General features: G+C 35.3%; 1 protein-coding gene across 3 annotated transcripts in view; it reads right to left on the minus strand.

Moving 5' to 3' along the window:
* Window positions 1-13,707, minus strand: part of LOC136038701 (extracellular matrix organizing protein FRAS1-like) — a 196,884-nt gene that overhangs the window by 88,134 nt on the left and 95,043 nt on the right. For all 3 annotated transcript variants that reach the window (XM_065722012.1, XM_065722013.1, XM_065722014.1), the window contains one exon: window positions 9,406-9,587. In XM_065722012.1, the coding sequence (XP_065578084.1) occupies window positions 9,406-9,587 (182 nt within the window). The remainder of the gene's footprint in view (window positions 1-9,405; window positions 9,588-13,707) is intronic.

Below are 13,707 nucleotides of genomic sequence, written 5' to 3' on the forward strand. Positions count from 1 at the left end.
GACGTCACCTGACACATCCATCCACACATCCATCCACACATCCACAGACAGACAACTTATTTTTATATATATAGATTATATATATATATATATATATATATATATATATATATATATATATATATATATATATATATATATATATATATATATATATATATATATATATATATATATATATATATATATATATATATATATATATATATATATATATATATATATATATATATATATATATATATATATATATTATATATATATATATATATATATATATATATATAATATATATATATATATATATATATATATATATAATATATATATATATATATATATATATATATATATTATATATATATATATATATAGTATATTATATATATATATATATATATATATATATATATATATATATAGTATATATATATATATATATATATATAGTATATATATATATATATATATATATATATATATATATATATATATATATATAGTATATATATATATATATATATATATATATATATAGTATATATATATATATATATATATATATATATATAATATATATATATATATATATATATATATATATATATATATATATATATATATATATATATATATATATATATATTATATATATATATATATAATATATATATATATATATATTATATATATATATATATATATATATTATATATATATATATATATATATATATATATATAATATATATATATATATATATATATATATATATATATATATATATATATATATATTTAACTACGTAAAACTTGCGAATATACAACATTCTTGGCTGTGCCATTGTCTGTGCATATAAATAGATTGTCAGGTTTACCGACTCTTGAACATGCAACATATAATTGTCCATGGGAAAAACAATCTGTATTCAGATCTATACCTCATTATTCTAATGATTGTCCTTGAGCTTTGTTGATGGTGATTGCTAATCGAACATTCCCTGTGTCCCCGTCGTCATTTATATATCCCCCAGCGTCCCCGTTGTTGTTGTTTCCCTGTGTCCCGGTCGTCATTTGTGTCCCGGTGTCCCAGTCTGTAATTTCTCTTTGAGTGTCGCGGTCGTCATTTATATTCCGTGTCCTGGTCGTCATTTGTGTTCCGGTGTCCCGGTCTGTAATTTCTCCTTGAGTGTCCTGGTCGTCATTTATATTCCCTGTGTCCCGGTCGTCATTTGTGTCCCGGTGCTTTGTTGATGGTGATTGCTAATCGAACATTCCTTGTGTCCCGGTCACTTTCCCTTTGAGTGTCCCGGTCGTCATTTATATTCCCTTTGTCCCGGTGTCCCGGTCGTCATTTGTGTCCCGATGTCCCGGTCTGTAATTTCGTCAGTCGACAAACATGACGTCAGTCGACACACAAACATGACGTCAGTAGACAGACACACAGACAAACAACTTATTTTTATATATATAGATAGGTAGTTTTTGTACTGACGTCATGTTTGTCGACTGACATCATGTTTGTTTGTCGACTGGCGTATTTTTTGTCAACTGACGTCATTATAAGGATTGAGCATTATGCCGTCATGAAGTTGTTTGCCGACAGACGTCACGTTTGTCGACTGACGAAATTACAGACCGGGACACCGGGACACAAATGACGACCGGGACACCGGGACACAGGGAATATAAATGTCGACCGGGACACCCAAAGAGAAATTATAGACTGGGACACCGGGACACAAATGACGACCGGCACACAGGGAATATAAATGACGACCGAGACACAGGGGCACAACTACAACGGGGACGCCAAAGGGCACAGGGGGGATATATAAATGACGACCGGGACACAGGGAATGTTCGATTAGCAATCATCATCAACAAAGCTCAAGGGCAATCATTAGAATAATGAGGTATATATCTGAATACGGATTGTTTTTCCCATGGACAATTATATGTTGCATGTTCAAGAGTCGGTAAACCTGACAATCTATTTATATGCACAGACAATGGGACAGCGTAGAATGTTGTATATTCACAAGATATAAGTGTATAAGGCTTTGTATATGACATCATTATAAGATGACACTACAGACCGGGACACCGGGACACAAATGACGACCGGGACACCGGGACACAGGGAATATAAATGGACACAGGGAATATAAATGACGACCGGGACACTTAAAGAGAAATTACAGGCCGGGACACAAATGACGACCGGGACACCGGACACAGGGAATATAAATGACGACCGGGACACTCAAAGAGAAATTACAGACTGGGCACCGGGAGACAAATGACGACCGGGACACAGGGACACAACTACAACAGGGACACCGAGGGGCACAGGGGGATATATAAATGACGAAGGGGACACAGGGAATGTTCGATTAGCAATCACCATCAACAAAGCTTAAGGGCGATCATTAGAATAATGAGGTATAGATCTGAATACCAATTGTATTCCCATGGACAATTATGTGTTGCATGTTCATATATATATATATATATATATATATATATATATATATATATATATATATATAATATATATATATATATATATATATATATATATATATATATATATATATATATATATAATATATATATTATATATTATATATATATGTATATATATATATATGTAATATATATATATATGTATATATATATTATAGTATGTATATATATATATATATGTATATATATATATATATATATATATATATATGTATATATATATATATATATGTATATATATATATATATATATATATATATATATATATATATATATATATATATATATATATATATATATATATATATATATATATATATATATATATATATATATATATATATATATATATATATATATATATTCACAGGTGGGACACAGGGACATAATAACAATGGCGCATAACTAATATGGTGCGTAACGACTTAAGCACGCGGGGAGCTTGGGGGGCGCGAAGCGCCCCCACCAATTAGGTGTTGGGGTGGCGACCCCAACAGCTAGTACAAACATGAAAAAGTTTTTTCAATTGAAAGTAAGGAATAGCATTAAAACTTAAAACGAACAGAGATTATTACACATATGAGGGGTTCTAAAAATACGTTAGCATAAAGAGCGAGGTATCCAGGAGGAGATAAATACTTCTTTATGCTTAAGTATTTTTAGTAATTTCAACTGTTTATTCTACAGCCTTTCTGATTCAGGGGTCATTCTTAAAGAATCGGGACAAAACATAAGATTTAGCGTGAAGAGCGAGGTATTAACGAGGGGACAAACTCCCTCACATATATAATTAAAAATATAAGAATATAAAAGTTTTTACTAATAAAAACTATAGTTTTTACTAATAAAAACGTTCGTTAAAAATTAAAAGTTCTAGTTGCCTTTTTAAGTAACCAAAAAATTGGAGGGCAACTAGGCCTCCTTCGCCACCCCTTATTTCTCAAAATCGTCTGATCAAAAATAAAAGAAAGCCATTTAGCCAAAAAAAGAATTAATATGCAAATATCATTTTAATAATTAATATACGGAGAGCCAAAATCAAACATGCATTGATTCAAAAACGTTCAGAAATTAAATTAAAAAAACTAGTTTTTTTAACTGAAAATAAGGAGCGACTTTAAAACTTAAAACAAACAGAAATTACTCCGTATTTGAAATGGGTTGTCCCATCCGTTATCCCTCGCTCTTTACGCTAAAGTTTGACTCTTTGCCACAATCCTACTTTTTAAAACAATTAAAAACTTTAGCGTAAAGAGCGAGGGATTGCGGAGGGGACAACCCATTTCCTATACGGAGTAATTTCTATTCGTTTTAAGTTTAATGTCGCTCCTTAGTTTCAGTTAAAAAAACTAGTTTTTTTTTTCATTTAATCACAGAGCAAAAGAAGAACAGGCAACAGACGAAAAAACTTAAACGATCTACTTTATGTCTGAAAATACAATAATTAACCGAGTCGATGAAAGATAAACCACGCAATGCTTGAGATTTGCTCTACAAAAATGAAAACCCGCCATAAAAAATCATGGCGGGTAAAAAAAAAGAATGACAAAAGTAACTGATTCAGATTGTCTAATTTTTATCTAGCACTGACAGGGTTGTTGTACTAGCCCTGATAGAAAGTATATAAGCTACTGAGCTTCTCGAAGGTCACACAGCAAGCACGGATACAAGGGAGGAGGCAATGAGGACGATCACCCATCCCAAACAAATTGTTTAAGAATCCTTCCTAAATTGCACTATTGGGTAATATATACGAGAAATAAGGACGGAAAAATCGATCGTTTTCTGGAATAAAAACAATGAAACATATCAATGTTATAATATTCTTCAAAGAAGGTATGTGTTATGAACGCGAGACTAAAACGTTTCTGTGCTGTTCTGTGCAGACACTAATGTCTGCCTCATTTGGTGGCATTGAAATAGCTTACAGTTGTGATGAAGGTACTGGCTTGTCATCAAGGAGGCACACTCGTGCCTCTATAAAGAGGCGACACACGACAATGTTAAGCGATCTTCGGTTCCAGTGGTCGCAGACGGATGGGGAGGGATGCATTTCGTAGCCCGAGCTCCAACTAAGAAACCTGCAAAATTTCATCCCCCTCCAACTTTTTCTTCATGGGGAAAATCTGGCCGAAAGTTTCGACCTGTCAACCCAAGCCCCCCTTTAACGTTGTCCGATCGGGCTGAAATTCACAAGTTAAGGTCCCCTAGGGCCCAGGAGCTTATCCGCGAAATTTCAGCTTGATCCGATAACTCCTTCCCTGTTTTCCAGAAACCACGCATAGCCACTTAAAATTCATTTACTTTTTTTTCCTAGACGCCTACAGGTCACATCCGACATCGGATCTGGGTGTACGAAGACTCATTCGATGCGGAATTCTCCGAGTAAGTGCCCATGAAAGTTTCGTAGGAAAATCTTAACCCCCCGAAAGTTTCGACCCTCCAACCCCCCCCCCACCCCACCCCTTTTAATGTTGTCCGATCGGGCTGAAATTCACAAATTAAGGTCCCCTACGGCCCAGGAGCTCATCCGCGAAATTTCAGCTTGATCCGATAACTCCTTCCCTGTTTTCCAGAAACCACCCATTAGCTATTTAATTAACGGATTTCTCTCCATAAGAGCCCATGTTAATTTGAAATTTTTAAAAGCTATTGAGAAGTTATATTTACACACATGCAAGTTATTAGCTCAGTTGGTAGAGCGTGAGACTTTTAATCCTCGGGTCAAGGGTTCCAAGTCCCTTACGGGCGGTTTTTTTTCACAACATCAAAAAATTTTTGATAACACCTGGACAGCTTATCATTTGAGAGATAACAGAATATTAGCTTCTTATGAGCAAAAGAAACATTTCGGTCATTCTATCTATTTTTTTTCTATTTTATACAATGATTTAAAAGCGGGGGGGCGGCAGCCACCCAAGTTCCTCTCCTAATTCCTGTACGAGGAGTACAGGAATTATTAAATTACATCCACCATGGATTGTAGAAAAACGTACAGAAATAATATGAAAAAAACTTCGTTTTCTTAAAGAGTTAAAGAGGCTGCGTCCCAAAGTCGAACCTTAAAACGTACAGGAATTAGAAGAGGCAGTTGGGGGGCTGCCGCCCCCCAAACCCCCAGCTTTTAAAGACTCTTTTGTACAGGTTTTTTGTTTTTTTGCTAACCCCCAGCTCTTGGCTTCGGAAAGGCCCTCTTTTAATTAACAAAAAATTGAAATGAATGAATAATGGAATAACTTCGAAAAATGTTAAACACAAGAGGACAGGAGAACCATTGCGCCGAAACTAGTAATTAGTAACAATGAAGTCCCCCCCCCCCAAAAAAAAAAACCTGTACAAAAGAGTCTTTAAAAGCTGGGGGTTTGGGGGGCGGCAGCCCCCCAACTGCCTCTTCTAATTCCTGTACGTTTTAAGGTTCGACTTTGGGACGCAGCCTCTTTAACTCTTTAAGAAAACGAAGTTTTTTTCATATTATCTATTATAAGGGTCAAGATTGTATCTTTCTTTATGCCGAATGGCTTTGCATCCCACTGTAAAGAGATTTAAGAAGCATGTGTCACCTTATACCAATCAGGAGTCAGAAATTTTGCTTCTCAATTCCTTCAGCCAAGTCTGTGTCAATAGTTAAGTGAACATATTTCACATCTCCCTTGACATGAGACCTGGTTATACTTATTTTTTTTTTAACACGTGGAACCTGTCGCAGGGTACCATAAGGCCAACTATCCTTTCTGGCATACCTCAACAAGGTCCTTTGCACAGTAATATTCTTTAGAAGATGAATTTCTTGCTGATAGGGCCAGGTATATTAGCGCCATTTATCACCCTCTTTACCCCTTTATCCTTTTTTTTCTTGATGTCATATTCTGAACCCGATTTAGTTCTCTTCTAGTTTCATAGAGAAAAATGTTGGACAACAAAACCAAACTGGGTCAAAAGTGTGTTGTCCACTGTATCAAAATATATCGTGTATCTTCTGCTAATCTTTTGCCACGTCTGCTATTCACCTTGATTGGGATAAGTTTTGCACCCTCAGCAAAACTTGTCTTTTTTCTAAGCCAACTGACTAGATTTTTTCTCATTCCTTGCCCTTTTTCTTTTCTTTTGAGTACCTTTACAAGTAGTACCGGTAACAACATTATAAATAAACCGCTTATCCTCAAACATTGTCATTTAAATAATCTCGGACATTGTATTTGAGAGAGGATTTTTCTATATATTTTTAGTCCCACTTCTATAGGGGCCTTTCAAGCTGGTGTCCAGACGCTTAGATTATCCATTCCTCTTATATTGAAAACTTGCAACACCCTGATGGTATAAAAGAGTAATCGAAAATATTACAAGTCACCAAATGCAATAAGCAACGAGTGCATAACTTTCCCTTTGACTGGAAGTACCTTTGATTGGTCAACAGTAATCGATGTTTAGTGGCAATTTTGACCTTGACAAAGTTTCCCAATGCCTTGTGCAAGCGGCAAAATGAGCCAGTTGACCTGCCGTTGCGTTACGCTACGTCGCTAGTAAACCCGGCTTTAATTCAATTATTTTGCACAAAATTGTAGAGGGGGGGGGATGTTCCATTTTCTCTTTTCGGCACTGCCACCCTTCCCAATTAAGGCTCTAGGTCCGTGCTTGTCACACAGTAGTGCGCTCTCAGGAGGCCTCGTGATGCGAAGTGTGCTGCACTATAGGATAGGAGACTATTGGCTTGGAACAAGATAATTAAGTATTACTATAAAATCTTTGATGATTCCTTAGAAGTCTGCCAAAGCCAAAGATGGTATATTTACGCCTGTATTTTAATATTGGATACGTTAACAGATAATAAGTACTTAAAAATCGAATTAGGGTTAATGTATGGAAGCCTCTTAAATATGTAAATTGTACAACTTTCTTGACAACTCATCAATTTCTTTTTGCATGATCACAACAGAACATATTAGGAGACTTTCTGCAACGTCATTCTTGCAATTTAGTTTTTGCTATTCCAGGCATTTTTGCAATCACCGTTTAATTTAAAAATGACAGCTTAGTTTACTTTTGCACCATATTTAGGTCAAAAGCTAAAGTATAGGTTGAACTGAACGGTCAGTCATCTTCAATTCATTCTTGTTTGGATTAGAAAAACTTTTGAATTGGTATGTGAATTAAAAACCTAATTGCATAAAATTAGGGGCGTTAGTTCAAAAGCACAAATTGGTAACTACAACTATTCGTTTTATGTGTGCAATTCCTCTTTAAAACAGTTTTAAGAATCATAAGATTTCAATTATGCCTTGGTTAGATAGGCGTGGCTAACATCGTAATATCCCCCTTAGAGCTAAGATATTTATGAAAACGTAAGGAAAGAGAATTTATCCGGAGTGGGAATAAAAAAAAAGCTTCTAGGCAGTTTTTGACGGGACATTACTGGTTCCCACTTTTTCGACATAAAATCATCGCTATGTTCACATCCCAAGACTTAATTTACAGAATAATTTACAAAAGGTGTACCTCAGATACAATGTCAGCTTCAACGAGCGTTCTGCCAAACATTCAATTAAATCGGATATCCAAAATTATCATCATTCGACTCCGATTCTCAAATTTCTTCATTTTAAATGACTGTACTGGAAAAGGTGAAAATTTTCCAGCGATGACAATTTTGAGACAGGACCAATCTCTAATCATGAGGGTGGGCCTCGTTATCAAATATCTTTTCCCTTGAAAACCCAAAAGACTTTGCCCAATCAAACGCTATTGATAGAGCCTGTCTATCGGTACCTGCTCGTAGTCTAGGGTGTGTTTCAGCTCCTTCCGCTAATTACAGGATTTTTGTGACTATTAGTGCTACTAGCAGAGCTGTGTTTTGGTTGTGTATCACACAAAATCAAACAACGGAATTTGGAGCAACGTTGTGCCATAAAATTTTGTGTTTAGCTAAGAGAATCGGCAAGCGTGATGTTGAAAAAGGTAAAACAAGCCTAAAAGGAGTATTCCTTATCCCGTGATCTATATTCGCTCGGCCACATCATGTTTGGATGGTAAAAAAATACGTTGAAGATGAACAGCGTTCAGGGAGGCCTTCAACTTTGAAAACCAATGAATATATCGAACGTGTAAACAATCTTGATCATACCGTCTTTTTACATTAAGAATGTTGAGTGAACAATTAATTTTGAGTAGATTTACCGTTCATTATCTTCATAATGAAATGTTTCTTAAAAGGTCAAAGTAATCGTTAAGAACTGCAAAGGCTAATCTTGCATAAAAATAAGCTGAATGAACCATCCAGGGGCAGATCTAGAGCAAAATCCGGGGGAGGGAGGTCAATCTAACAAGGGTTTCAATAAGCAAAAATAGGGGGGGAAGGCAATATGACAAGGGGGCCAATAATTGACCAAATTGACAAATTTAGTTTTAAAAAAGAGTGAAAAACAAGAAAAAAAATAAGGAGTTAGGGCGCCAGAAAAAATCTAGGTGGGAGGCCCAGGTCACCTGGCCCCCCTGGATCCGCCACTAGAACTATTCTATTAACATAGCCAATATTCCAGATTGAGAAATGTAGAAACAATATGGTTGTTCCTCAGCTTTAACAATGGATTCGCCAGTAAGCAAAATTTTTGGGGGGGGGGTGTGACAAGTATGCCATTAATTGACAAATTGACAAATTTACTTTAAAAAAAGAGTGAAAAACTGAAAAAATAAGGCGTGAGGGCACCAGAAAAAATCTAGGTGGGAGGCCTGGGTCCCCTGGCCCCCTGAATCCGCCACTGGAACTAACTTACTAACATAGCAGATATTCCAGAGTGAGGAATGTAGAAACTATATGGCTGTTCTTCAGCTTTGGATTTGCGGATTAGTTAAATCTCTAAATAACCGATTGATTAATCTTACCTCAATGATGACTGACAGCTTCACAGTTGATGATGATTGTTTACCATCGAAAATATGAAACAAAAAAAAGTCTTCGTTAGGCTCCTTTCCAAGATGATCATTCTGGACATAAACAAGCTGTTCGTCCAACAAAGCTTGGACTGGAAACGCGGATGACTTTGCCTCTACGGTTCCACTATCATCTATAAAACAGATTAAGAGGTCAATTGAATAAAACTTGCTTAATTTAAACATGTATTTTGACAAAAAATTGAATTAGAAAAACAAGTTTTTTTTAAACTGCAATTAAGGAGCGACATTAAAGCTTAAAACGAACAGAAATTGTTCCGTATATGAAAGGGATTGTCCCCTCCTCAACGCCTCGTTCTTTACGAGAAAATTTGACTCTTTCTCACAGCTCTACATTTTAAAATAATAAAAAACTATAGGGGGTGTTTCCTCCAATTGTCTAAAATAAGGCAAATTTTCTCAGGTTCGTAAGTTTTGATGGGTAAGACTAAAAATTTGATTCTTTTGATGTACCCACTTTTTAGAGCTTCGGTTACTATTGAGCCGGGTAACTCCTTATTACAGTTCGTTACTACGAATACGAACTGTTTGATTCAAAGTGGGACACAAAATTTGGATTTGGCAATTCGAACGGCATTATGAAAAAATTTGTGTAAAACAGTGCTTTACGTTTTTTGTTTATTCTAATTAATTGTTTCCAAATTATTTTTAAGAAGTACGATAAATTTTCTTTTCAGAAGTTCCGATTTTGAACAATTTCTATGAGTCAGAAAATAGGATATACCATGCTTTGGGGAAAAGCAAAACTTGCAGATACTCTGAGAGCCAAATGAGAAATACGCAAACAGAATGGACCAATTGGCAGAATTTGTTCAGTTTGAGGGCAAGGCCCTTATAAATTCATTTTAAGAAAGTATCTCGTAACGCTTTTTGACTTGCCGCAGCCGATTTGTGAAACTGAATGGGCAAATATTCATATCCTTGGTGACTTTGGAAAAATGGAGTTCATCATTATTATCAATCGATCATTTTATTGATGCTAGGGAATTCCTTAGGAAGCGCTGCTAACGATTGTTTGGCCCAAAAAGACCAACCTGTTGAAAAATTAAAGAATTTACTTCTCCATGAATCTGATAAATTTTAAATATATTTGGGAATTCCGCGAAAAACATTTTTGTAATTGATTCAATGATCTCAACTTGCGAACACCAAGTTAAGCTTGACAACAATCGATTTAAGATGGATGAGTATTAGTCGGTTTTCTTATGAGTTTTAACAGATGTGAACTAGAATTTGGTGACAACCTTTCAGTCGTAAGAAATATTACATTGTCGTATACGACCCTCATAGATTCTTCTAGTTCATCGAGCCATCAATTCCGGAATAAGCAGAATACAATTCAAAGAAAGGTATGTCGCTAGCGAAGGAAGAAAATTAGATTACTTTCAATTTCTGTAACTAACCATCAGTCTGGCGACCTTTGACACCCAGAAAAAGAACAACTAATTCACACTACATATATCACTTAAGTTTTTCAGAAGCTTGACGGTATGTTACATTGTTCACTGCTGAAATACGAGAGTCTTAGGACGTCTATTGTTCAATCTACGAATATAACAAATTAGATCATTATTCTTAGTGTTAAATTTATTAGTGAAAGTATGTATTGCTATTAAGTTTTTTGAACTTCTCTCTCATCAACCCTTGATTATTTCAAGGCTGGATTTGGAATCCAGGACTCTAGGTAGGGAGTCGAAATCTATCAGGCTTTATTGCTGGAGTTGCCCCAAAAAAGGCAAGCCCTGTCACTAAAAGTGTGCTTCAGTCGCTTTTAACAGCGGATGAAAACTTATTGTGGTGTTTTGAGCTATAGCTTGTTTTGTTTTCATTTGATGTTTTCATTACATCCAGAAATTCATGTTTTGTGACTGCTTTCTATCCATGAGAATCGACTATGTTGGTCGCTGGGTTAGAAATACTTTAAAAACAGACTACGCTTAAAGACTTCAAAATTATGGGCATCTTTTCTCAAATATCTGGGAAAGGGTTGTAGTCTACAATTATGAATGAATCTCCCCACCCAAAGAAAACGACGAAAATTAAATGTCGTTGCACAAGGAAAATCTTCAAATCAAATAATTACCATGGTGTATCAGAAGTATTTTCAAGGAGCAACTCAGATTTTGAAACGGGTTGCAGCTTTTAGGTTGCTTAGACTTTCAAACTACTCTGTATTCCCTGTATTAAACCCAAACAATCTTTCCCGACACCCTTCAACTAGGGCAACAAAATATTAAATGAAAAACTCATTTTACACAACATATTTGGTAGGGGCTCGAATACAAAAAAAACTTTGAATTTCCTATGCTTATCAGCTGGTGCTAGCAAACCAGCCCTAAAATCAGTCAGAGGCTTGGAGCGGAGCCTGTTTTGCAGTCCAGCATCGTCGAATCCACTTGTTAAGACATCCACGGCTCTTCAGTCGCTTTCTGAAAAATCCTGCCCTCTTTCCAAAAATGACATGAACTTCATAAGCACAAAACATAGAAGACTAAAAATTCATTGCATGCTTTGCCAGATTTAGAAAGACTTAGGGAAATCAAAAGAAAAAAAAATTCTGACTCACAGGGTATCATGCTTAGCTGAAATCAGGGTAATGACATCTGATAACTTTGTATTTCTTTTTTTTCCTATTTTTTATAAAGCTGAATTTTCACTTTTACCAAAGTGTAAACTTTCACTTTCAGTTAGTTTTAAAACAAATTAAATATTAGTAATTAGTATATAGTGCATCATAATCGTAAAAATCTTCAATATCCCAGTCAGCTGAGGCTACTTACAGTTTAAGGTTCACAGAAAATAAGATCCTACCTAGCAAAACTAAACCTACGACAAAATACAACTGACACAAAATCCAAATGGATAAGGCTGAACTCAGACAACCAATTTCATTCACCGGACTTACTCACCAATAATTCAGATTCAGTCCATACCAAATTCAGCCTAGCAAATTCATGATCATTATGGCTTCTTTTCAAGACAGATTGATGGAGGGAGCACCACAACATCAGATGTATGGAAGGGATACTCGTAGAAGCTTTGATTAGGCATTTTGAGGAGTTTAAATGATATTAATGATGCCAATGTTAACAACGTAATAATAGTTAGTAGATTATAATAACATCAATGTAGACGAAAAAATATTTATGATGGCGTCAATATCGTGTAACAACTTCGACACTGATGGAGTTGCCAATGAAGATATCGGCAGCGATGACACTGATGATGGTTACACCAGTAATATTGTGGGTGAATTTCTTCTTTGCCAACGATATTACCATGAAAATAATTTATGATCATATGAAAATCATTTATCATCAATCACATAGATATTTATGATGGCTTCGATATCGTCTACGACGTCGACACTGTTGAAAATACCAACGGCAACATCGAAAGGGATGGCACTGACGCCAGTAATATCGAGGGTAAATTTCAAAGTTCATCGCTGCCCACATTAATACCGCAAGAATCATCAGCATTCCCACCGCCCTGGTCTAATATGTCGTTTTAAACATCGCTGAAATTACCATTAGCGTCAATACCGTCATCATCATTATCGCTCATTAGATAATGAAGAGAATCATTATTCTCTTCAAAGATTATGCCCTATATACTACACCCCCCCCCTTCTAAAACCTCATCCTTCAAACTGCCATGATGATTATCCTCATAATGTTTTGCCCATATGGCTAGTTCATCTAAAATTATCCGGCAAAAGGATTTTGGATCGGTTGATTTTTGTTTTTGTTGGATTTGGCTAGGTTGAGTTTTACTGAATTGAACTTTGCATTTGGTTAATTTTTCTTACGTAGGCTGAAATAATACAGGCTAGAATGACACAGCATAAGTGAGCTCTGATTTTTCTAAAACAGCTTTTTAAACTAATTCCCAAATCTTAGCTAACATGGCATTTACAAATTGATCTCGAGAAGCACCGGCGTCAATTCACAAAAATTTAGGGAAGAGCAAATTTATTTTTTAAGATTTAGAGGTGGGGTAACTTTGTCATAGAAAAAAAATTTAAAGAAAATACCAAAAAAGCCATTAAAAAAAAAATATCGCGGAAAACATTGTGGGTACACGTGCCTTTATGCACCCCCCCCCAGTGATACCACTGCTGAGAAGTCAGGGGATCACAAATGATTCACCATTGCAGACATAGTAGCCGGGAGATCCGTAGCCACAGAAGACTGCAATCAGAATTTATTTATATTCATCAACTCCTAAGAG

The sequence above is a fragment of the Artemia franciscana genome, chromosome 18 (genome assembly GCF_032884065.1).
Source record: "Artemia franciscana chromosome 18, ASM3288406v1, whole genome shotgun sequence".
Classification (NCBI taxonomy): Eukaryota; Metazoa; Arthropoda; class Branchiopoda; order Anostraca; family Artemiidae; genus Artemia; species Artemia franciscana.